General features: G+C 44.3%; 1 protein-coding gene across 5 annotated transcripts in view; it reads left to right on the forward strand.

The window, feature by feature from the left end:
* Nucleotides 1-22738, forward strand: part of SLCO3A1 (solute carrier organic anion transporter family member 3A1) — a 402379-nt gene that overhangs the window by 360265 nt on the left and 19376 nt on the right. For 2 of the 5 annotated variants that reach the window (XM_088829681.1, XM_055417741.2), the window contains exons 9-10: nucleotides 2101-2165; nucleotides 17637-17879. In XM_088829681.1, the coding sequence (XP_088685807.1) occupies nucleotides 2101-2165; nucleotides 17637-17879 (308 nt within the window). Of the gene's footprint in view, nucleotides 1-2100; nucleotides 2166-17636; nucleotides 19089-19674; nucleotides 19759-22738 lie in introns of those variants that run through there. The other 3 variants (XM_088829680.1, XM_055417740.2, XM_088829682.1) reach the window with 3 other exon arrangements.

Below are 22738 nucleotides of genomic sequence, written 5' to 3' on the forward strand. Positions count from 1 at the left end.
TTATAGTGTTAACTATAATAGCAGAAAAATCTGAATTGGAATAGTGAGTTAAATTATAGTCCCACAGCTCAGTGGAATAATGAAAATTCTTAAGAATGTGAGAAGTGTTTATGAAATGAACTATTGAATTTAAATTATATATGGAGGATGATTATATATAATATGCACTGGACAAAACCCATCAGATCTCAGGCATGGGTTTGGAGTGGCTGCATTATTTTTGTTGCTAGGAATTCCCATGAAGTTGTATTGTACCCGTTGACACACAAAAGGCACCAAAAAGCAAGAAAAATTACCCTTACAGCTTTTAGCAATGACTCGTCCCCTTTTTTCTCTGCCCTTGACTCTGCTGCAAAAGCCCAGCTCAGTAGTTGTGACTGCAGACTAAACACAGAAAGTCAGCTGAAACCTGAATCATGTCCAGATCTCAGCTTGATAAACAGCTCCTGGAGATTTTCAGGAAATATGTCATTCCCTTTCAGCGGACCAGCAACAGATGGCCTAAATGACCTAGGTGGGGCTGTGCACCTCATTGCTCCATGCTGCCGGGGCCAGCTGGAGGTACGTGCCGTCACAGATGTTCTAGGCAGACACAAGGGCACAGACGGTCTGAGCCACAGCCCAGGTAATGGGCACCAGCCCTTGTCCCATCCCAGAGCGATGGGCCCACTTCCATTATTACTCCAGACAGAAGCATACTTGCCAACAGCAGCGCTCCGGACATCCACAGGTGTGAGGATACCGGCTATTCAGTCAGTCAGGCGGGGGCCAGCACTGGGCTCTTTGTCTTCAGTGTTTATTTGGCTGCATCAGGTCTTAGCTGTGTCATGAGGGCCCTTTCGTTGTGGCATGCAGACTCCGTAGTTGTGGTTCTTGGGCTCCAGAGAGCACAGGCTCCGTGGCGTGCGGGATCTTAGTTCCCCGACCAGGGCTCGAGCCTGCGACTTCCGCATTGGAAGGCAGGTTCTTACCACCGAACCACTAGGGAAGTCCGTGCCTCTGTTTTTTGGTTTGTGTGTTTTCACTCAGCATATGCGGTGTGTCCCACACCACGCTGATGATGAATGAGACACAAATCGTCCTTGGCCTCAAGGAGAGAAGACAAGCGTCGAGTCGATACTAGTCGCAAGAGTAAGACGCCTAACAGAGGAGATCTGTGACTGGCTGAGAGGGCCTCTCTACTTGGAGTCAGTCATCATTTCCAGACCCCCCTGCTGTCACTCTTATCCTAGACGGTGTGAGAATGTTCTGGAAAATGTATGAAAAGATCGTGCTCAGGGACTGCTGTGGGTAAGCCAAAGCCAGGGACATTGAGTCAGCTCAAAACAAAGGCATGTGACTATATGAAGCTGTGTGTGTGTTAGTCACTTAGTCGCGTCCAACTCTTTGTGACCCCATGGACTGTGGCCCACCAGGCTCCTCTGTCCATGGGATTCTCAAGGCAAAAATGCTGGGACAGGTTGCCATTCCTCCTCCAGGGGGTCTTCCCGACCCATATATCAAACCCACATTTCCTGCAGGCAGATTCTTTCCCACTGAGCCACCTGGGAAGGCCAAATAAAGGTACCTTTCCAGTTTAAAAGGTACCAAAGCTGGATATAGATGAATGGACTGTTTCACAAGTGGTCCTTCTAGGGAATCAACCCACGCTAGTCTGGTTGATTTCGCAACATGATGCCAGAATGACAGAGGTGTTTATGGTGCTGGCCTATCTGTATAGCATAAGGGAACTGTCTTCCCCATTGATATTCCTCTGATACATGTACCCACCAACTTAAGATGTTTCCCTGTGCCGGCAAACACAAAATGCCTTTAAATGAAGACTTTGGGAACAAATTTGCATTCCATCCTTCAAATGACTAGTTTTAGTTAATAAAAAAAAAAAAAACACTGCTAAATTCCTAAACTTATCTTGTCCCTGCAGTTGCAGTGATTTTTCAGACTTTTGGCAGGGAAAGTGAAAAAAGCAAAAGAACAAAACCATTAATAATTTTCTAAGGAAGGGCTCTGATAGACAGCGGCAGATGACTCTGGGGTCTGTTAATTAAAGTGAAGCGATAAGAATCTTTTCTTTTTTCCTCTTCATCTCTTTGCATGTAGGACAGTCAGCCCTGAACTCAAATCCTACGCCCTGGGAGTTCTTTTTCTCCTCCTTCGTTTGTTGGGTACGTATTCTTTCTTTATTCCCTCAATAGTGAATCAGATGCTTATAACCAAGTGAGTACATTTATCAGTGCAATCATGGCCAGGTGAGTACATATCACTGGAATCATCCCTTGAGTTGTCTTTTTTCTTATGAAGTTTAATTTTGGTAAACAAAAGAAAAGCGTGTTAAATGTTGTTCAGGGTTTAGACCTAAACTCACACACTCCCTGGATATCACAGAGTCTTTGTTGATATTAGCTGTGCCATCGTGCCACCCTGAATTCTCACTGGCACAAGGAGGAAAAGTGAGGAACCAAAAAGAAAGGAATTTGATGGTGTCATTGGGCACCCTCATTAAGCAACCCATGAGTAGCTTGTGAAATGCTTCATTTATGGGGCTGCCAGCTGGGGGAGAGAGGTATTCTCATAATGCTTCCCAAATGGAAATTTTGCATCCTTTAAATTTTTCCAGACTGATTTAGTTTATTTACCTTGGTTCTAGGATAAGGCAAATATGACCTTCATGCTTTGGAGCCTATATTCCATAGTTTGGTATGAACAGAAGCAATTATGTCTAAGTTGGGAATAGCCCATGGTTCTCCTGGAGTGCTGGGACCAGCTGAGGAGAAGCTGGAAAAGCCAATCAGATAAACCTTCTCCCTATGGACCATACTGCTGCTTTATGAACTCCCTGTGTCAAGGCCAAGATCAAGATAGCATGACATTTTTTTTCTTGAAATGATCAGGCTGTGGTCTTCCTCAGTGGACATTAAGTGATGAATAAAAATGGAAAAGAAGATAACCACGGCCTGTACCTTCAGAGTAAAACCTTCTCATTCCAAATAGCATATAACCTGAATGAGCAGAAAGACTAACCATAGAAATGCTTATAAAAATACTAACAAAAGTGAAAAATTGGCAACAATTCAAACATCCATCAGCAGGGGATTAGTTAAATCCACTACGGGTTCTAATTTCAGTAGGATCTATGTACCCCTTTAAACTGGAAAGAAAAATATTGATAAACTTGGAAAGGGTACATGATAAGTGGAGGGAGAAAGGAGGTCTATATTGTATATGCAAACGTTTTTAAAGTATATATGAAAGTGAAAGTCTTTGTGATTGCACGGACTATACAGCCCATGTAATTCTCCAGGCCAGAATTGCGTGGGTAGCCTTTACCTTCTCCAGGGGATCTTCCCAACCCAGGAATCAAACCCAGGTCTCGTGAATTGCAGGCAGATTCTTTACCAACTGAGATATCAGGGATATATATATATAGGGGAAAATACTGGAAAGCGAGATAAGAAAATGGTATCAGCTATTATAATTGAATAGTAAGGCTATAAATGATATTTTATAAATTCATTTTTAAAATTTGAATAAAAAATATATATGTTTATTACTTTCATAATGAGATTACATTCTATATAAAGGCTATGTGAATGAAAAATATTCACCCTTAAATCCATTAATAAGATAAGGTCCTCCCTGGGGAATGGAAAATGCTTGACATCTGCCCTATCTCTGCCTGTAGCAGATCACTTCCAATCAAGGCTGTGATCGCTTTTGTCATGTCCATGACAAGACCTGGGAATCTTAATCACTGTCAATCCACATCATTGGTATAAATGGAGAATCTTAAATGGCGTCTTTGTCTTATTTCTGGTTCATGGAAAATAGAAATGCTCTAGGTATAGTAATACCCAGTGCAAACAAGTTCAACTGTAATTCAAACGAAAACATTTTAGGACTTCCTAGAACTCGTAGTGGCTTTTAGAGCTAACCACACAGGGTACTGATTATGGTGGCTTTTTTCTCTCATCATTGGGAGGATAGAAAGTGCCTGCGTGGTGATGCCCCCATTCTACCCTGATTTAGTGGATGGACAGATGAATGTAGAATATCAGGTAGCAGGTTGGAGACCCTTATTTCTGAAAATGGTGAAACCATTCCACATGCAGGTTTCCCTGGTGGCTCAGCTGGTAAAGAATCCACCTGCAGTGGGGAAACCTGAGTTTGATCCCTGGGTTGGGAAGATCCCCAGAGAAGGAAATGGCTACCCACTCCAGTACTCTGGCCTGGAGAAGTCACAGTCCATGGGTCCGCAACGAGTTGGACACGACTGAGTGGCTTTCACTTTTTCACTTTCACTACCTTCATTCTACATACACATTCACCCAACAAACTGACATTTATTGAGCATCTAATGTGTTCAGAGCTCCATGGACCATACCCAGGTAAGTGAGCCCAGCACTGCTCTTAGATTCCTTTAGGAGCTGACCAGAGAAACAAAAAGCCCTCCATTTGTGGGGTTACTACAGACGTCTCTGTACCTCTAAACCCATGCTGAGGACTCAATATAGTGAGTAAAAAATAACCTTCAGAATAATTTTGATAACACAAAATGTAAGAAAAATTTGCAAGTTATTTTCGAAAAGTTAATGAAAATTATAAGACACTTGAAGACAGAAATGGAAAATTATAGAGCATGTGTAATGTGACACCATTAAGATCACTGTATGTTGCTCTAAAGCTCAAACATTATCTAAATGAGTATTTTTCAACTTCTGTGATTATAATCCACAGCCAGAGATAAACTTTATATTGTGGCCCAGTGCATACATATGCATAAATACAACTGAAGCAAAGATTTCATGAAAAATATCCACCCTTAATATGTGTGATGTGCTCTATATTTTCTATTCTATTTCATTCTTTTAAAATAGTGGGTCATTACCAACTATATTGATTGTATTGTCCAACTGGGTCACACATCAAAGTTTAGAAAATGGCTCTAGAAGGATATGCCACAGTTTCATCTTTTAATTAAAAGTGGCTTATCAGAGAAGTCTTTGCACTGGGCCCAATTCCATTTCCTGCAGCACCCAATGAGATTAACCACCTTTACAGTTAATGAAGGGCCAACCAAAAAACCAGATTTCAAGACATTGTCAAGCTTTGTGCTTGGCCCCACTTGGGTAACGGGTGATGGTAAGGACATCACAGTTCAGTGTGATGAAACTGGAGATGAAGTCAGTAGAGGTATAGGGTGGATGTGTGGGAGAGCCACCCGGCCTGGGGTTGGGGAGTGTGGGTGAAAGGATGTGATATTAACCTGAAGCATGAAGAATGCACAAGAGTTCCCTTGCTAGCAAAAAGGAGAGAGTGCTTTAGACCAAGGGACTTAAAGGAGCAAAAGCCTGGAAGTGAACAAAGGCTGAAGCATGTTTGGGGGCTGCAGGAATCCCTTGTGGCTGGAGAGGATGGCTGTCAAGGACACGATCAGAAAGAGTTGATGCACTGTTGACAAGGTTGACCTTTATCCCCAAGGCAAATGAAGTCGTTGATGGACTTTAACATGGGGATAAGATCCATTGTGCATTTTTAGAAAGGCCCACTGTCTGCCACATAGAGAATGTGGGAACTGAATATTAAGTCACTGGTATAAGAGAGGAGCTGATGGAGAACCATGCTGAGGATGCTAGCTAGCAAGATGGGGAGACGTGGATAGAGGAAGAAGTGTCAAGGCTTAGTCCCTGAATGGAAGCGCACAGACTGGAGCATCTGAGGAGGAGGAATCCACAGGGACAGTGCCTTATAAAAGGTTTGGATCGTGCAGTACATGGGAGATGTTATTTATTAAAGCAGGAGGACCAGAGTGAGGAGCAAGTTTTGGGGAGTGGCACAGACCAACACCATCCAATAGACCTTCCTGCAGTGGTGGAAGAGCTCCAAGTCTACGCCACGTGGGGCTGTGGAGCACTTGAAATGTGGTTTCTGTAAACTGGTTTCTCCTTGTTTTTGTTGATTTTCATTTACGTAGCTGCATGTGACCAGTGACTATCATACTGGACTGTGCAGGTCTTTGATGCACCACCATTGGTGGGTCAAAGCTTGAGGCAGTGGGGGGGCAGCATGGGGAGACTGCTCTTTGCAGATATGTGACTGTGAGGAGTGTGAAGAAGGAAAGACCCAGAAGTGAATGCAGGTTATCTTCCCTTGTTTTAAATGCTGATAGAAAGGAGTTGTCAGAAAGGACAGAGACCTGTGGTGGGTCAGGTCACCTTGACACCAAGAGCTTCCTGTGTAGTCCATGGGAGCCCTGGAGTAGCAGCAGTTAACGTGGTTGATGATATCAGTGGTGGGTGAGGAGGAGTATGGAGCAAAGAAATTAAGAGTGGTGGTCACAGTAGGGCTAATGTGACTGACCGTGGTGCCCGAGGTGGACAAGGAAGAGGTAAGCTAGGAGAGGGGAGGAAAAAAGAGAGAGAGAAAGGGCACATAGGAGCTGCATGTAGTAATTCATGAAAAGAGAGTTGGAATCTGCAGCCAGAGCTTTGTTGTCTGACTTTGAGATTGAGGTGGTGGAGCGGTTCTGAGAAATGACAAAACCCAGAGAGGAAAGGAACAGCCTTGACATTGAGAATGAGTTGTTGAAAGGCCCGAGTGAGAGCTCATGTCCATGGAGAAGTTCAAGTCACCCAGGACAGTGGTGGAATTTGAGTGGAAGAGGACAGAGTTGGATAAAGAGTCAGGAAATTCAGAGTGAACGAATGACTTACTCAAAGCAGAACGCCTGATGTAATCAAATCCATCCTTCTCCATCCTTATGCAAATGTCCTGATCACTGATTTTCTCTCTGGGTGTGGGCATAACATCCACTCAAGGGTCTGATCTTGTTCCTGGGGAGTCTATTGCATGCCGCAGATGTTACACCAGATTCAACTGGCTTCACTACCACGAACTCTCCTCCACAAATACCTGCTCTTCGTTTTCCAGAACAAGCTGGGCAAAGATCATTGGGAACGTCAGCCTCAGGGTGCACTTCTGTATGCAGGGATCATTCCTGAGCAGATTGTCCTTGGGTTATTGGTGAACTAATATAGAAGACGTGTGTCTTAGAAGTGCCTTGTGTGGTTCATCCTACATTTGTTGAGCTCCCATTGTAAAGTCTTGAATTTCTACAAGCGTGTGGGAGAAATGAACATGTTGAATGAGTGCTTTGGAAGAAGCAGGCCCAGCCTGCCAGAAACTTCAGAGGAGTGGCTGTGGGATCCTGGGGTGCAGGATACAATGTCTGGAATGTGAGGGGAGACTCCTTCTACTCACCTCTGCATTTATTTATTTATTATTTATTCAGCAAAGTTTTGCTAAGCACCAACAATGTATCTAACTTCCTAAAGGAACTGTGGGCTTAAAAGAATATTCACAATCTAAAAATTGAGAGTTATGTTTTATTCAGTGGGAATTTTTAGGACTTCAAGCCCAGGAGACAGCATCTCAAGTAACTCTGAGAGAACTGCTCCATGGAAGTGAGGGAAGGAGCCAGGTTATAAAGAAGTTTTGCAGCAAAGGGTAGGTAGTTTAAATATCAAAAGATAATTGTTAAAGCAAACCAGATATCCCAAATTAAGGAATTTTGTATCTTCCCATACAGAAAAAAGCACTAGAGTCTGGGCTCACTGAAATCATTCCTTTGATAGGTACTTCAGCTATCTGGGCCAGTATCCTGAATTTCACATCCTGAGTCCCCTCAGGGCTCACCATTGGGAGTGGCTGCAGTCTGATGGCTGCTGCTGCTGCTAAGTCACTTCAGTCGTGTCCGACTCTGTGTGACCCCATAGACAGAAGCCCACCAGGCTCCCCCATCCCTGGGATTCTCCAGGCAAGAACACTGGAGTGGGTTGCCATTTCCTTCTCCACTGATGGCTGCTAGATGGCAGGTATTCTTTCCTTCCTGAGTTCCCTCAGGGCTCACCATCCCTAGTGACGTATTTGTTGATGACAGTGACCTCCTTTGCTTACTGATGTTAAAGTACTCGATTTCTCTCTAAGCACCAATGATGTAGCTAACTTTCTAAAGGACCTGTACCACCCAAGATCTATGTCCTGCCCAGTGCTAAGGTGACACCACATATTTGCCATGGACCCTGCTACAGTCAGGCACAACAGGTTTGAGTCCACCTCTGCCATACTGCGTATGAGACCTTTGGCAGGTAATTTAAGCTTCTTGAGCCTCAGTGAGTTTAACAAGGCAGCCAGGAATGAAATGAGAATACAGCAGCTCCTCTCAACTTCTCTGATTTAAGTAAAGTGAATGTCAGGTATCTGCGGATGATGCTAGACAGTATCAATAGTCCAGTCTCTTTCTTGGCATCCCTGAAACAGAGAAACTCATTAATCCTTCAAGGAGAACATTCTTTTCAACATCCATTTCTAGCTAGTGCTGGACATAACAGTAATTCCTCCAGGTTGAATAGAGGTTCCGTGGTGAATTCAAGTCTTGGCAGGTAAGCTGGGAGAGGAATGGATATCTTTTGAAATGTAAATGCCAGAGTAATTTGCAGCTTCCATTTTGTTTCATAAAGGAATGTGAATGTATTTTTCTTACAAAAGCTTTTCCACTCACTTTTTAAAGTTTAAACCAAAGAGTATAACTAAGCCTGGTGTTTTCAACCCACAGAGTGAATTAAGTAGCCAAAATACAAGACCTGGAGGTTTAATCTCTGTTAATAGATTTCAGGAAAACAGAGACAATTTCCTTAAGCGATGCTGCAATTTTTGCATTGAAGTATAGCTGCAATTTGAGCCCGAGTATAATGGGAAGTAAGATTTAATCCTTTTAATATTCTCTGTAATAACGAGTAACAGCTCTAAGCTTCCGGATACCCTCCCCAACATATGGTGGGTTCCTAGTGTCCCAGTGGTGGGACCTTGGTTAATGCCTACTGAATCTGCGAGTTCCCCCCAAGGAAACCCAGGAAAGAGAACAGAGAGGGGAGGATGCTCCTGCAGGCACCATGGAGAAGAGCATTCCTGTAAAACACACGGTTCCTAAGACATACTTCATCACTATCATCGCCTGCCTTCTTGCTTAGGCAACTGAGGCCGTAACAGAAGGAGGTGCTAACATACACCCTACCCGTGTGACCTCCCTTCTGGAAACATCTGATTATCCGCCAAAAATGTCTTATTCTTTTGAAGTGAAGGATTCCTGCCAATTGGGGTTAGTCCCTGAGTCTTGGCTTGGAGGGTATTCTGCAAATCTTTCTCTGGAGATGAGAATTTAAGAGGAGATGAATTTTCATTGATCCAAATGAAAAGCCAAAAAACAGGAAAGGAACCAGATTTGTTGAGTGCCCACTTCGTGAAGGGATTTCCCAAATACCATATCAACTTTGCAAAGATCAGAACCCCTGTTGAAAGCTTCAAAACCAGGCTTCCACAAACCAGTTATTCCCAGGAGCTTAGTGGAAGGGTAAATAATATGTTTTCTATAGCCCTGAAAAGCCCTGATAAGAGCTCTAAAATCTTCTCCTCAAATCAACAAACTTTAAATTTGTAGGAAAGAAATGGTTGGATTGGAGGTTTTGAAATGTCAAGCCTGGGACAAATAACCTCTCAGCATCTGTTTCTCTATAAGTATAATAAAGGGGGCTGTGGGGGGGATTGTGATGTATGGAGAACACCCCATGCAGTGCGGGGGTGAGGGGGCAGTTGGTAGTAATATTGTCACTGGGTTGGGAAGATCCCCTGGAGATGGCAATGGCAGCCCACTCCAGTATTCTTGCCTGGGAAAATTCCATGCCTGGTGGGCTATAATAGTCCACAGGGTCGCAGAGAGTCAGACCCGACTTAGCACCTGAGCACACATGCAGTTATTGTGTCCCAGTCGTCACTCTGTGGAAGTCTCCCATTGCCATATGGGGAGCTAGCATCTTTCAGGGGCTACAGGGCTTTTCTGTGCGCACCCCCCTCCCTTGAACAATAAACATGTAACAGTGAATGGCCATTTGTGAAAATTAATGAAGTGGGATTCCTTCTGTCACTAATCAGATGAATTTCGACAATGGCAAAGACCTGTAAATAAGCGATCTAGCAAGGGCCTTGTTTCAAAATTCTCTGCACACCTGGAACTCAGGACCTGTTGAGCTAGAGCTTCTCTATAGAAAAGCATTTTAAGTCCATAAAAAGGAAAAGATGAACTTGGCAGAAAAGAGTTGTTTTTGTTTGTTTCCGGGAATCTTAAAGGAAGCTCACTGGAAAAGACTCTGATGCTGGGAAAGGTTGGGGGCGGGAGGAGAAGGGGATGACCGAGAATGAGATGGCTGGATGGCATCACCAACTCTGTGGACATGAGTTTGAGTGAACTCCGGGAGCTGGTGATGGACAGGGAGGCCTGGCGTGCTGTGATTCATGGGGTCGCGGAGAGTCGGACATGACTGAGCGACTGAACTGAACTGAACTGAACTCATAAGGTACTCAACCAAAAGTTTATTCTGAACTGTCACCCCCAAATGCCCTGTACAAGATGAATAAGGGAGCAAAAGTTCTGGCCATATGGGACCAGACCCTTGTATAACACTCCACTCACTTGTCCCAGTATTCACCTTGACCAGGTAAGGTCAAAGTAGTTCCATTTGAAAGATCGAGAAGCAGACACAGAGAGAAAAGTAACTTACCCCAGATTTCAGCTCCTTAAGTTAGAAGGTCTTTCATCTTGACCACAAACGCCCTCCAAAATATTGAGTAGAAGATGAAAACCCTTGCTATGTACTTAGCTTTCTCATTTCTGTTTGAAAGCTATTTCTGACACTTCCCAGGGTCTTGTCAACCGAGAGTAGAGCTTGACGAGGATAAAACTGATACCATTAGCACACAGAAATATGCCTTACTTCAAGACAATTCCATAATAGAAAAATCCTCACTTGGATACAGGTACAAAAAGGAATTATTACTTATTGGCACTTTAGAGGGATTTTTTTTTTTAAACAAGTATTAATGAGTGGTTCCATTATATTGAAAATTTCCTACAATGTGCTTAAAATTCAACCTGATTTGCCCAACTTGGATTGCATACAACTCTTTAGGCACCTGTGCATTTGGAACAAGAAACCCCAGTATCATCAGTTCTTTCCCTCAGCAAAACTTATACGAGAGTTGTAATAGTCTTTTCTTCCCATTGCCTGGTGATGGATGGGCAGTAAGAAAAGGAGGGAGGAGAACTGGGAGCAAATGTCAGAACTCTGACAGATAGAAAGGTGAATGAATCCACCTCTCCCGTTGGGCCACAGGACGGTCAGATTTGTCCTGTGGATCCCCAAGTCCACCCACCATGCACAGGGATTCCAGGTCGCTATTTCTTTACCTAAGTAACGTGGAGTGTGTCTAGTGTCTGTCACTGGTTGCCGTGGCAGTTCCTACAGTTGGCTCTTTTCCGGTTAAATGAAGAAAAGTCATCTTTTGGGGAACTGAGACAGGACACACTGGTTGGTGACAAAGATCTCAAACACCTGAGCAGCCTTCTGGGCAGAGAATGCCGGGAATGCGAGTTTCCACTTGGCAAGACCAGCCTGACCTGGAAGCTGCAAAGAGGGAGCAAGTTGTGTGGGATTTTGAGCTTGGCATTTTTTAACTCAAGCTGCCAGAGAGGTTAAATGCTGTTTCAGTGAAAATTCTTTCTTAGTGGGGGGTTTCTTTTAGGGGGTAATAAGTGACGGAGTTGGGGATTGCTAAGGATAAGTGCCAAGGCACCTGGGCCCAGGAGGAAACCCTGCCAACCTGTCAACACTGACAGGATCACGCAGCCCTCCCCCGACCCCATCACTGACCAGTCATTAAAGCTAGGGAAACAGACTCACAGACACAGGAAACAAGCTTATGTTTACCAAAAGGGGAAAGGGATGGCTGAATTAGGAGTTTGGGATTAACAGACACACAGTACAATATATAAAATAGGTAAGCAACAAGGCCTGCTGTACAGCACAGGGAGCTATAGTCAGTATCTTATAATAACCTGTAATAGAGAAGAATCTGAAAAAGAGTCGATATATACACCTATAATTTTTTTTTTTAATATTTAAGAAATTTTATTTTAGTAGTACTACTGAAGAGGTATGTAAACCAAAAATCCCACAAATTTACAGTACAAGCCCACTGTTACATGACAATACATAATTCAGATTATACTTTGGAATAGATGCATAATATTCCAATAAACACATGTGATTTCATTCCCACTTTAACTAATTTTATAATGTAAATATTATCTTTGCCTTCACAGAGTTGTTACCAAGTTTCTCTGTGCTCTTATTTTTTTTTTTTTAGGTAATTATTTTTTATTGGAGGCAAATTATTTTACAATATTATATTGGTTGGTTTTGCCATACATTGATATGAATTTGCCCCGGGTTTACATAAGTTCCCCCTCCTGAACCCCCCTCCCACCTCCCTCCTCCCTTTATCCTCCCTCTGGATCATCCCCGCATCCCAGCCCCGAGCATCCTATAACATGCATTGACCCTGAACTAGTGATTCGTTTCACATATGACAACATACATGTTTCAATGCCATTCTCCCAAATCATCCCACCCTCACCCTCTCCCATAGAGTCCCAAAGACTGTTCTATACATCTGTGTCTCTTTTGCTGTCTCGTATACAGGGTTATCATTTGCATCTTTCTAAATTCCATATATATGTGTTAGTATACTGTATTGGTGTTTTTCTTTCTGGCTTACTTCACTCTGTATAATAGGCTCCAGTTTCATCCACCTCATTAGAACTGATTCAAATGTATTCTTTTTAATGGCTGAATAATACTCCATTGTGTATATGTACCAAAGCTTTCTTATCCATTCGTCTGCAGATGGACATCTAGGTTGCTTCCATGTCCTGGCTATTATAAACAGTGCTGCAATGAACATTGGAGTACACGTGTCTCTTTCAATTCTGGTTTCCTCGGTGTGTATGCCCAGGAGTGCGATTGCTGGATCATATGGCAGTTCTATTTCCAATTTTTTGAGGAATCTCCACACTGTTCTCCATAGTGGCTGTACTAGTTTGCATTCCCACCAACAGTGTAAAAGGGTTCCTTTCTCTCCACATCCTCTCCAGCATTTATTGCATGTAGACTTTTGGATTGCAGCCATTCTGACTGGTGTGAAATGGTATCTCATTGTGGTTTTGATTTGCATCTCTCTGATTATGAGGGATGTTGAGCATTTTTTCATGTGTTTGTTAGCCATCTGTATGTCTTCTTTGGAGAAATGTCTGTTTAGTTCTTTGGCCCATTTTTTGATTGGGTCATTTATTTTTCTGGAATTGAGCTGCAGGAGCTGCTTGTATAATTTGGAGATTAATCCTTTATCAGTTGCTTCATTTGCTATTATTTTCTCCCATTCTGAAGGCTGTCTTTTCACCTTACTTATAGTTTCCTTTGCTGTGCAGAATCTTTTGATTTTAATTAGGTCCCATTTGTTTATTTTTGCTTTTATTTCCAATATTCTGGGAGGTGGGTCATGGAGGATCCTGCTGTGATTTATGTCGGAGAGTGTTTTGCCTACGTTCTCCTCTAGGAGCTTTATAGTTTCTGGTCTTACATTTAGCTCTCTAATCCATTTTGAGTTTATTTTGGTGTATGGTGTTAGGAAGTGTTCTAGTTTCATTCTTTTACAGGTGGCTGACCAGTTTTCCCAGCACCACTTGTTGAAGAGACTGTCTTTTCTCCATTTGATATTCTTGCCTCCTTTGTCAAAGATGAGGTGTCCATAGATGCGTGGATTTATCTCTGGGCTTTCTATTTTGTTCCATTGATCTATATTTCTGTCTTTATGCCAGTACCATACTGTCTTGATGACTGTGGCTTTGTAGTAGAGCCTGAAATCCGGCAGGTTAATTCCCCCAGTTCCATTTTTCTTCCTCAAGATTGCTTTGGCTATTCGAGGTTTTTTGTATTTCCATACAAATTGTGAGATTATTTGTTCTAGTTCTGTGAAAAATATCTTTGGTAGCTTGATAGGGATTGCATTGAATGTATAAATTACTTTGGGTAGTGTACTCATTTTTACAATATTTATTCTTCCAATCCATGAACATGGTATATTTCTCCATCTATTAGTGTCCTCTTTGATTGCTTTCAGTAGTGTTTTATAGTTTTCTATGTACAAGTCTTTTGTTTCCTTAGGTAGATATATTCCTAAGTATTTAATTCTTTTTGTTGCAACAGTGAATGGAATAGTTTCCTCAATTTCTCTTTCAATTTTCTCATTATTAGTGTATAGGAATGCAAGGGATTTCTGTGTGTTGATTTTATATCCTGCAACGTTACTGTAATCATTGATTAGCTCTAGTAGTTTTCTGGTAGAGTCTCTAGGGTTTTCTGTGTAGAGGATCATGTCATCAGCGAACAGTGAAAGTTTTACTTCTTCTTTTCCAATTTGTATTCCTTTTATGTCTTTTTCTGCTCTGATTGCTGTAGCCAAAACTTCCAGAACTATGTTGAATAGTAGTGGTGAGAGTGGGCACCCTTGTCTTGTTCCTGACTTTAGGGGAAATGCTTTCAGTTTTTCACCATTGAGGATAATGTTTGCTGTGGGTTTGTCATATATAGCTTTTATTATGTTGAGGTATGTCCCTTCTATTCCCACTTTCTGGAGGGTTTTTATCATAAATGGATGTTGAATTTTGTCGAAGGCTTTCTCTGCATCTATTGAGATAATCATATGATTTTTATTTTTCAGTTTGTTAATGTGGTGTATTACATTGACTGATTTGTGGATATTGAAGAATCCTTGCATTCCTGGGATAAAGCCCACTTGGTCATGATGTATGATCTTCTTAATATGCTGTTGGATTCTGATTGCTAGAATTTTGTTAAGGATTTTTGCATCTATGTTCATCAGTGATATTGGCCTGTAGTTTTCTTTTTTTGTGGGGTCTTTACCAGGTTTTGGGATTAGGGTGATGGAGGCCTCATAGAATGAGTTTGGAAGTTTCCCTTCCTCAGCAATTTTCTGGAAGAGTTTGAGTAGAATAGGTGTTAGCTCTTCTCTAAATTTTTGGTAGAATTCAGCTGTGAAGCCGTCTGGACCTGGGCTTTTGTTTGTTGGGAGATTTTTGATTACAGTTTCAATTTCCGTGCTTGTGATGGGTCTGTTCAGATTTTCTATTTCTTCCTGGTTCAGTTTTGGAAAGTTGTATTTTTCTAGGAATTTGTCCATTTCTTCCAGGTTATTCATTTTATTGCCATATAATTCCTGATAGTATTCTCTAATAATCCTTTGTATTTCTGTGTTGTCAGTTGTGATCTCTCCATTTTCATTTCTAATTAAATCACTGTGCTGTACACCTGAAACACAACATTGTAAATCAGCTATACTTCAATAAAAATTATTTTTAAAATCTGAAAACTAGACTTCAATTAGTAAAAAACCCAAGGAAGTGCCATTTCCTTCATTAAGCCTCTCCCTCCCAGAGGGCCCCTCAAAGGAGGTTCTGCTGTGGATGTAACGTAGCCTTCCTTGTTCTGGCACTCATGAATGGACTTCAGGGTTCCATGAACCCCCTGAAATGTGGATGCAATTTTGTGAGTAGATGTATTTTTCTGGATGAAGGGGTGATAGCTCATCAGATTCTCAGCACGTGCGCTCAGGTGTTCAATCGTGTCCAACTCTTTGCGACCCCATGGACTGCAGCCCACCAGGCTCCTCTGTCCATGGGATTTCCCAGGCAAGAATACTGGAGTGATCTCCAGGGGATCTTCCCAACTTAGGGATCAAACTTGCATCTCCTGCATTGGCAGGTGGATTCTTTACCCCTGAGCCACAGAAGCCACCACCAGATTCTCAGCAGACCTTAATACAAAAGTGAACCTCAGTCCAGAGCTGGAAAGAACACTCAGGATACCAGGACACCTCAGCAGAGGCATCTTGAAATTGTCACCACCTGCTCCCAGGGATCACTTCCTGCTTCTTAAGGAAGGTGACTGGCACCATATTCTGGCCTTGGGGATGCTATTTTTTCCAAAGCAATTAATTTGTGTTAATGTCCCATCCATTGCTTCCCCATAATAAAGATGAAACATTTTACCCCTAAGAGGCAAGAATCACCTGGGAATGTTTTATTTTAACAATGCCAATGACAAGGCCACACACCCAATATTCTGATTTCATTGATCTGGCATCAGATACCTCATGATATAATGTGATCTATTGTGAAGGTTTTTAAAACCAGTTCCCGCTCAGAATGAAAAGTGTTCTGCTCCAGTGGTAACATCTAGGGGAAGGAAAACTGTCAGTGTGTATGTGGATATTTGCCATTTTACACCATACACTTGTGTGTATTTATATATCTGTGTGCATATATACATGTATGAGAACACAGCCTTCATATGTATAGGTATGTGCACACATGTAGATATACACACACATAAGGTGTGGACTTTCCTGGTGGCTCAGTGGCAAAGAATCCACCTGCCAATGCAGGAAAGGCGTGTTTGATCCCTAGGTCAGGAAGATCCCCTGGAGAAGGAAATAGCAACCCACTCCAGTATTCTTGCCTGGGAAATCCCACGGACAGAGGAGCCTGGCGGGCTACAGTCTGTGGAACCGCAAAAGAGTCGGACACAACTGAGCAACTAAAACAGCAGCAGCAAAGTACAGTGCACTCGTTGTCACCTCCTGTTCCCCCCGCCCCGATTCCAACCCCGTCTCCTCAAGAGCACACAAAGCCCCAGAAGCCCCGTGCAAAAGGATGGTACACAGAACGTGATGCCTCTTAACCATTTTCTCGACAAGGCTACACTTCTTCGAGTGACACCAAGAATGTCTCCCTTCAGAGAAGACTGTTTTTCTTCTCTGACTCTCCGTGGATGATGATAACGATATCATCTGTCATCATGTGTCATTTATCTTGTATTTACTCTGTGCCAGTTCAGTTCAGTTGCTAAGTGGTGTCCGACTCTTTGCGACCCCATGGACTGCAGCACTCCAGGTCTCCCCGTCCATCGCCAGCTCCCAGAGTTTACTCAAACTCACGTCCATTGAATTGGTGATGCTGTCCAACAACCTCATCCTCTGTTGTCCCCTTCTCCTCCCGCTTTTAGTCTTTCCCAGCATCAGGATCTTTTCAAATGAGTCAGTTCTTTGCATCAGGTGGCCAAAGTATTGAAGTTTCAGCTTCAGCATCAGTCCTTCCAATGAATATTCAGGACTGATCTCCTTTAGGATGGACTGGTTGGATCTCCTTGCAGTCCAAGAGACTCTCAAGAGTCTTCTCCAGCACCACAGTTCAGAAGCATCGATTTTTCGGCGCTCGGCCTTCTTTATGGTCCAGCTCTCACACCCGTACATGCGTGTATCACATGCACACTCTGCGCCAGGCACTGTTCTAAATGCTTTCCATGCATTCAGTGAGTCAGCCTTCGCAGTGATCTGAGAAGGACTCCATTTTGCAGATGGGGAAACGAAGGCACAGATGTGTGAAGTAAGATTTCATGTTAAATAACTTTCACAGGTTTGTGAAGTAAGAGGCAGAGGTGAGGTTCGAACCCAAGCAGTTCGACCTCCGGACGGGGTCTTCCCCCCACTGTACTGTATGGCCCACGAACCCTGCAGTCCCGTAGGAAGACGCGTGCAGACACACAGGGGGCCCTTCTCTCCTCGGGACCAGCCAGCAGGGCCCGAACATTAACTGTCCTTTCCCCCGCCAGGCTTCATCCCCCCGCCGCTCATCTTCGGGGCTGGCATCGACTCCACCTGCCTGTTCTGGAGCACCTTCTGCGGGGAGCAGGGCGCCTGCGCCCTCTACGACAACGTGGCCTACAGATACCTGTACGTGAGCATCGCCATCGCGCTCAAGACCTTCGCCTTCCTGCTCTACACCACCACGTGGCAGTGCCTGAGGAAGAACTACAAGCGATACATCAAAAACCACGAGGGCGGGCTGAGCACCAGTGAGTTCTTTGCCTCTACTCTGACCCTAGACAATCTGGGGAGGGACCCCGTGCCCGCCAACCAGACACATAGGACAAAATTTATCTATAACCTCGAAGACCACGAGTGGTGTGAGAACATGGAGTCGGTTTTATAGTGACCGAAGGAGGGTTGAACTCTATACTAGTCCTTCAAGGGTCATTTTTCCTAAAGAAAAAAAATGAAAAAAAAGTCTCCAAAAAAAAAGATTCAATACACACGCACACACACACAAGTATACACAGCAGCTTTGTCCTTGTCTCAGAGCCAGAGCCAGACAGGATTGAGAATAAGGAGAGCGTGGGATCACGTGGCTGACATGCGCCCTCCTGGGGGCTCAGAGTCCGCCCGAAGGCACCCCATGGTTGTGCAGGATGCCGACAGCTGCAAGCAACAGGCACTGCCGAATTCAGGGAACACTGGTGGCCAGCTTGGAGGATGGACCTTTCTGGATATACATACACGTACAAAACAAACAAAATATATTTAAAAAATCTACTAAAAACACCCACGTTGACAACATTGCCAGGATAAGCACTAGTGACACACGCTGTGCCACCGTGCCCGTCCGCACGGGGGCGGAGGGGCACCCACGTCGGAGGAGTGGAGACCCGCTTCTCTCCCTAACTTCTGCAATAGGGGCCACGGTGTAGACGACTCACCCAGTCTAGACCTGTGGTTCAAGGCCCCAGAGTTCTCTCAGCGATGCTAAGGGTGATCCGTGCTGGAGACTGTAACTGGCACCTCGCACCAGCTCCACTTCCATTTCTCAAGACTGAGGGCCCCGGGGGGAGCCGGGCATGGGGGGCCAGCACCGCCCCTTCCCCCACAGCACCTCCCATTGGGGGCGCCCCTCCCCCACCAGCCCCGCAGAATGACCTCAGGAAGCAGTGGGCCTCGCCTGGCTATGACTGACTGCGCTCAGAGCCGGTGAAACCCAACACAGTCCAAGTCATTTGCTTACATTTGCCAAACATTTTGCCATTTTTAAGGTGAAAAAGAAATTCAATGCATATGAATTTCAAACTGTTGTATGTATAATCCTCTGATACTATTTTTAACTACTTCTCAAACCTGTGTTAACCCTTCAGTCACTAACACAGTCCTCTAGGCCGAATTTATTATGCTGGTTGCTTTTAATTTTCTCCTTTTTTAATGCACCAAAAATATAATGTGATTCAAGGGATGCAGTTAATCGATTGTAATTTTTTTTTTTTAATCATTTTATCCTCATTCGGATAGTCTGTGAGAATGAGACTATACAGTGTGTTATGAGAAAAAAAATGCTTGAAAAAGAGTGTGTATTCAGCCTGCCTTTAAAAGAATCACATCTGAGACAAGAGGAGATGACACGATGAATTGCAAATTTGCCTTCTCGACTTATGCCCCATGATTCAGTGATCGCTGTCATGGGAACCCCTTTCATATGCCTGCTTCACATGCTAAGAGGCGTTCTCTTCTGCCTGTGGCGGAGACACACTCGGCGGCATGTTGTGTGGATGGGCGCAGGGCTTCTGGGGAGAGGAGAGAAAGAATAGCTCCTGGCACACGCTTTGAGCAGCCTGTGGTGTCTGGGATTACAGACCCACAAGCTCCTGGAAGCTACTGGACGTCCACCACCTGAAAATGTCACTAATGTTTTCAGGGTCAATCTTGAACTATGAAGCCTTGTGGAGTGTATGTGTGTGTGTGTGTTTTGAAAGTGGCTGAACCTGAAAGAGCTTGAAGCGAACCTCCCGTTATTTGGGGTAAGAATCAAGGGACTATCTCTTGCAGCCAGCAGACTCAGCCTGGTGAGTCATTTGCAGACGGGGCAGAGCCTACTGAGAGCACAGGTGTGCTCACACACACACGGCCCAGGTAACCCACCTTTCATGCTATTGCAGTGTCCTTGATCTTGGCCACTCCTGGCTCTGGAAAGATCCTAAGGGTTGGTTGGTTGTCTTTTTTAACCTCAGATACATATTTGCAGGTCATCTAGAAGATGAAGAGAATCAGGAAAGAGTAGGGTGGGTGGTGTGCCAAATTTTTAACAGATCCATAATTGGGGGCAGTTTGAGTGACAGCCCCAAACTAGAGAAGGCTGCGTGGAGCAAGGATGCCCGAGAGAAGCTTGTGTGGCAGTGCGGAGCCACATGATCAGCCGCATGCTGGGGACAGGATGCTTCCAGAACAACTTTTTCCTGTCTTGCTTGAGTCCCTCCTTGTTCCTGAAAATGGGGACGTTCATCAGTGTGTTAACTAAACATGGGGTTATTCTCCAACCAGTTCATAAACTCTGTACACCCTGTGAATCCTGAGGCTGTGATTCCATCCTGTATAGGTGTTGAGTTGGTTTTGTCTTGAAAATGTATTGCTAGTAGATCACTGCCCTCTTGGGTATGATTGTGTAGCTCTCCAAACTCAGTCCACAGACATTGAGGCTGCAAGACCTCATGTTTCACGGGGCTCTTTGCTTTTTTTAAAAAAAGTTTTTGAAAACTTTCCTTTTTGGCTATCTTGCCTAAGATTTTAGGCTGAGTGAGAATAAGATGTTAAGATGACAAAGGAAAACAATTCCAGGGTTCGGTTTTATCAACAATTGAATCGGAATTTAAAGTCCCTTCTCGTAAGATGCTTCTAACATGTGTTATTATCACCTTTAAAACTTTTGTCTCCTGGAGTCCAGAACTGGGAAAACCTAGTTTAGGTTTTTTTCTCTTGTGCCACAACGATCCATTGTACATACCTTGCCCGATCCAGCCCCTGGCTTCTTTGTTTGGTTTTGAGCAGGATTTTGAATGGAAAGATTTCCTGGGAGGATCCCCAGTGGACTCAGAAAACAAAAATGGTGAGGGAAGGAATAAACCTAGAGTGTGGATGCTAAGTCCTCTTTCTCATGCTACCAACCCCTCCACCATCTCAGTGGGAGGCGCCCAGGGCTGAATGGAGGAAGGCTCTCTTTGCTGCAACTGTGACAGATTTTTGTCACTCCTACATATAGATCAAAAAGTTTTCTACCCATATTATTCCCGCATATGAAGGGAACACATTTTTCATGAGTCTCTGTCTCTGGGGGGGACTGGGTTTGCTGTCTTCCCCATGCTGAGTCTGTGGGCTGTCGGAAAAGCCCACCTTCTTCACGCCTCCACAGGGGACACAGTGAAGCTCCCAGACACCCCGGGGACACTTCCACTCCGGGAGGCCACTGCGTGCGGGCTTTGCTCACAGCTAACGAAGGAGCCAGAGAGGCTTCTGCTCACAGGTCCCCTAAGGAGTTTGCTGGCAGCGCTTAACAGGCAAAATAATAAGGGGAAACAAAGAGCTTCTGAGGAATCCTTTGACAGACTCCCTAATGTCTTCAGAGCAGGAGGGAACGTGCTTATTTCATAAAAATTGCTTCTTTTTCATCACCTTCCGGCGGAATAGCTTTGCCGAGTGATGGTTTGTAGACTTTGGCTACTTGGTGTCTATACATTCAAATCCCTGATTCCATCTTCTCATCCCCAGTAATAACCTAGAGCAGGGGTCCCAGCTCTTGGGGTGCAGACCAGGAGACAAGCGGCGGGCGGGCGGGCAAAGCTTCGTCTGCCCCTTCCCCATTGTTGACATTACCACCTGTGCCTTCCCCGCTTCCTCCCCGCTCCCCAGCTGTGGAAAAATAATCTTCCACAAAACCAGTCCCTGGTGCCCCATAGGTTGGGGACCACTGTCTGAGAGCATCGTCTCACTCAGATGTGGCAAGATTTCCTGAGGTGACTTGCACAGACGTTCCACACAGGGTGGCCAGCCAGTCCCTGGGATGACTGCCACACCACTGAAGTTTCTCAGGAAAAAGATTCTGCCATGGTTGCTAATGGATTATCTTCCACACTTGCAAAGCAGGTTGCTTATTCAGTTCAGTCGCTCAGTCGTGTCCGACTCTCCGCGACCCCATGAATCACAGCACGCCAGGCCTCCCTGTCCATCACCAGCTCCCGGAGTTCACTCAAACTCATGTCCACAGAGTCAGTGATGCCATCCAGCCATCTCACTCTCTGTCGTCCCCTTCTCCTCCCGCCCCCAACCTTTCCCAGCATCAGAGTCTTTTCCAGTGAGTCAACTCGTCGCATGAGGTGGCCAAAGTATTGCAGCTTCAGCTTTAGCATCAGTCCCTCCAATGAACATCCAGGCAGGAAGGACATAAATTGAAAAGCCTAAAATGGGGAGTTCAGAGAAGCCTGGATGTCCCAGCACCTTAGAAATCTGTGACTGTGGTGGAGATAAAGACAAAGCTCATGCTTCTCAGGGACCATCCCTGTGGTAGCACAGTTTTCCTTCGCAGGATTACTGCCATCTGAGGGAGCACTACATCAGCCTGATGTTTTCCAACCACATTTATTCACTCTATTAAAATTTTGACTATGTGCCAGGCCCAGAACCAGGTACAAAGGTTAAAAAAAGACATGGCCCCATCGTCTAAGAACTCACAGTTTAATAAGAGAAACAGACCTGAACACAAAAGCAATAGAATAGGGCTTCCCTGGTGGCTCAGACGGTAAAAATCTGACTACAACGCAAGAGACCTGGGTTCAATCCCTGGGTCAGGAAGATCTCCTGGAGAAGGAAATGGCTACCCACTCTTGTATTCTTGCCTGGACAGAGGAGCCTGGTGGGCTGCAGTCCATGGGGTTGGAAAGAGTCAGACACAACTAAGTTATTGCACTTTCACTTTCACTTTTTACTTTCATCATTGTAAGAGCCAGGGTCTATTTATCTACGTCTGGGAACAAAGAGGGCTGTTTTAGGGCACTGGGAAGTTCTCCCTAGTGGCGCCAAGAATCAGGAAGGCCTAGTGCTCCAAAAAACAAGAAAGGAAGAG

The sequence above is a fragment of the Moschus berezovskii genome, chromosome 21, assembly GCF_049115385.1.
Source record: "Moschus berezovskii isolate FMDL1 chromosome 21, NW_MosBer_1.0, whole genome shotgun sequence".
NCBI lineage: Eukaryota > Metazoa > Chordata > Mammalia > Artiodactyla > Moschidae > Moschus > Moschus berezovskii.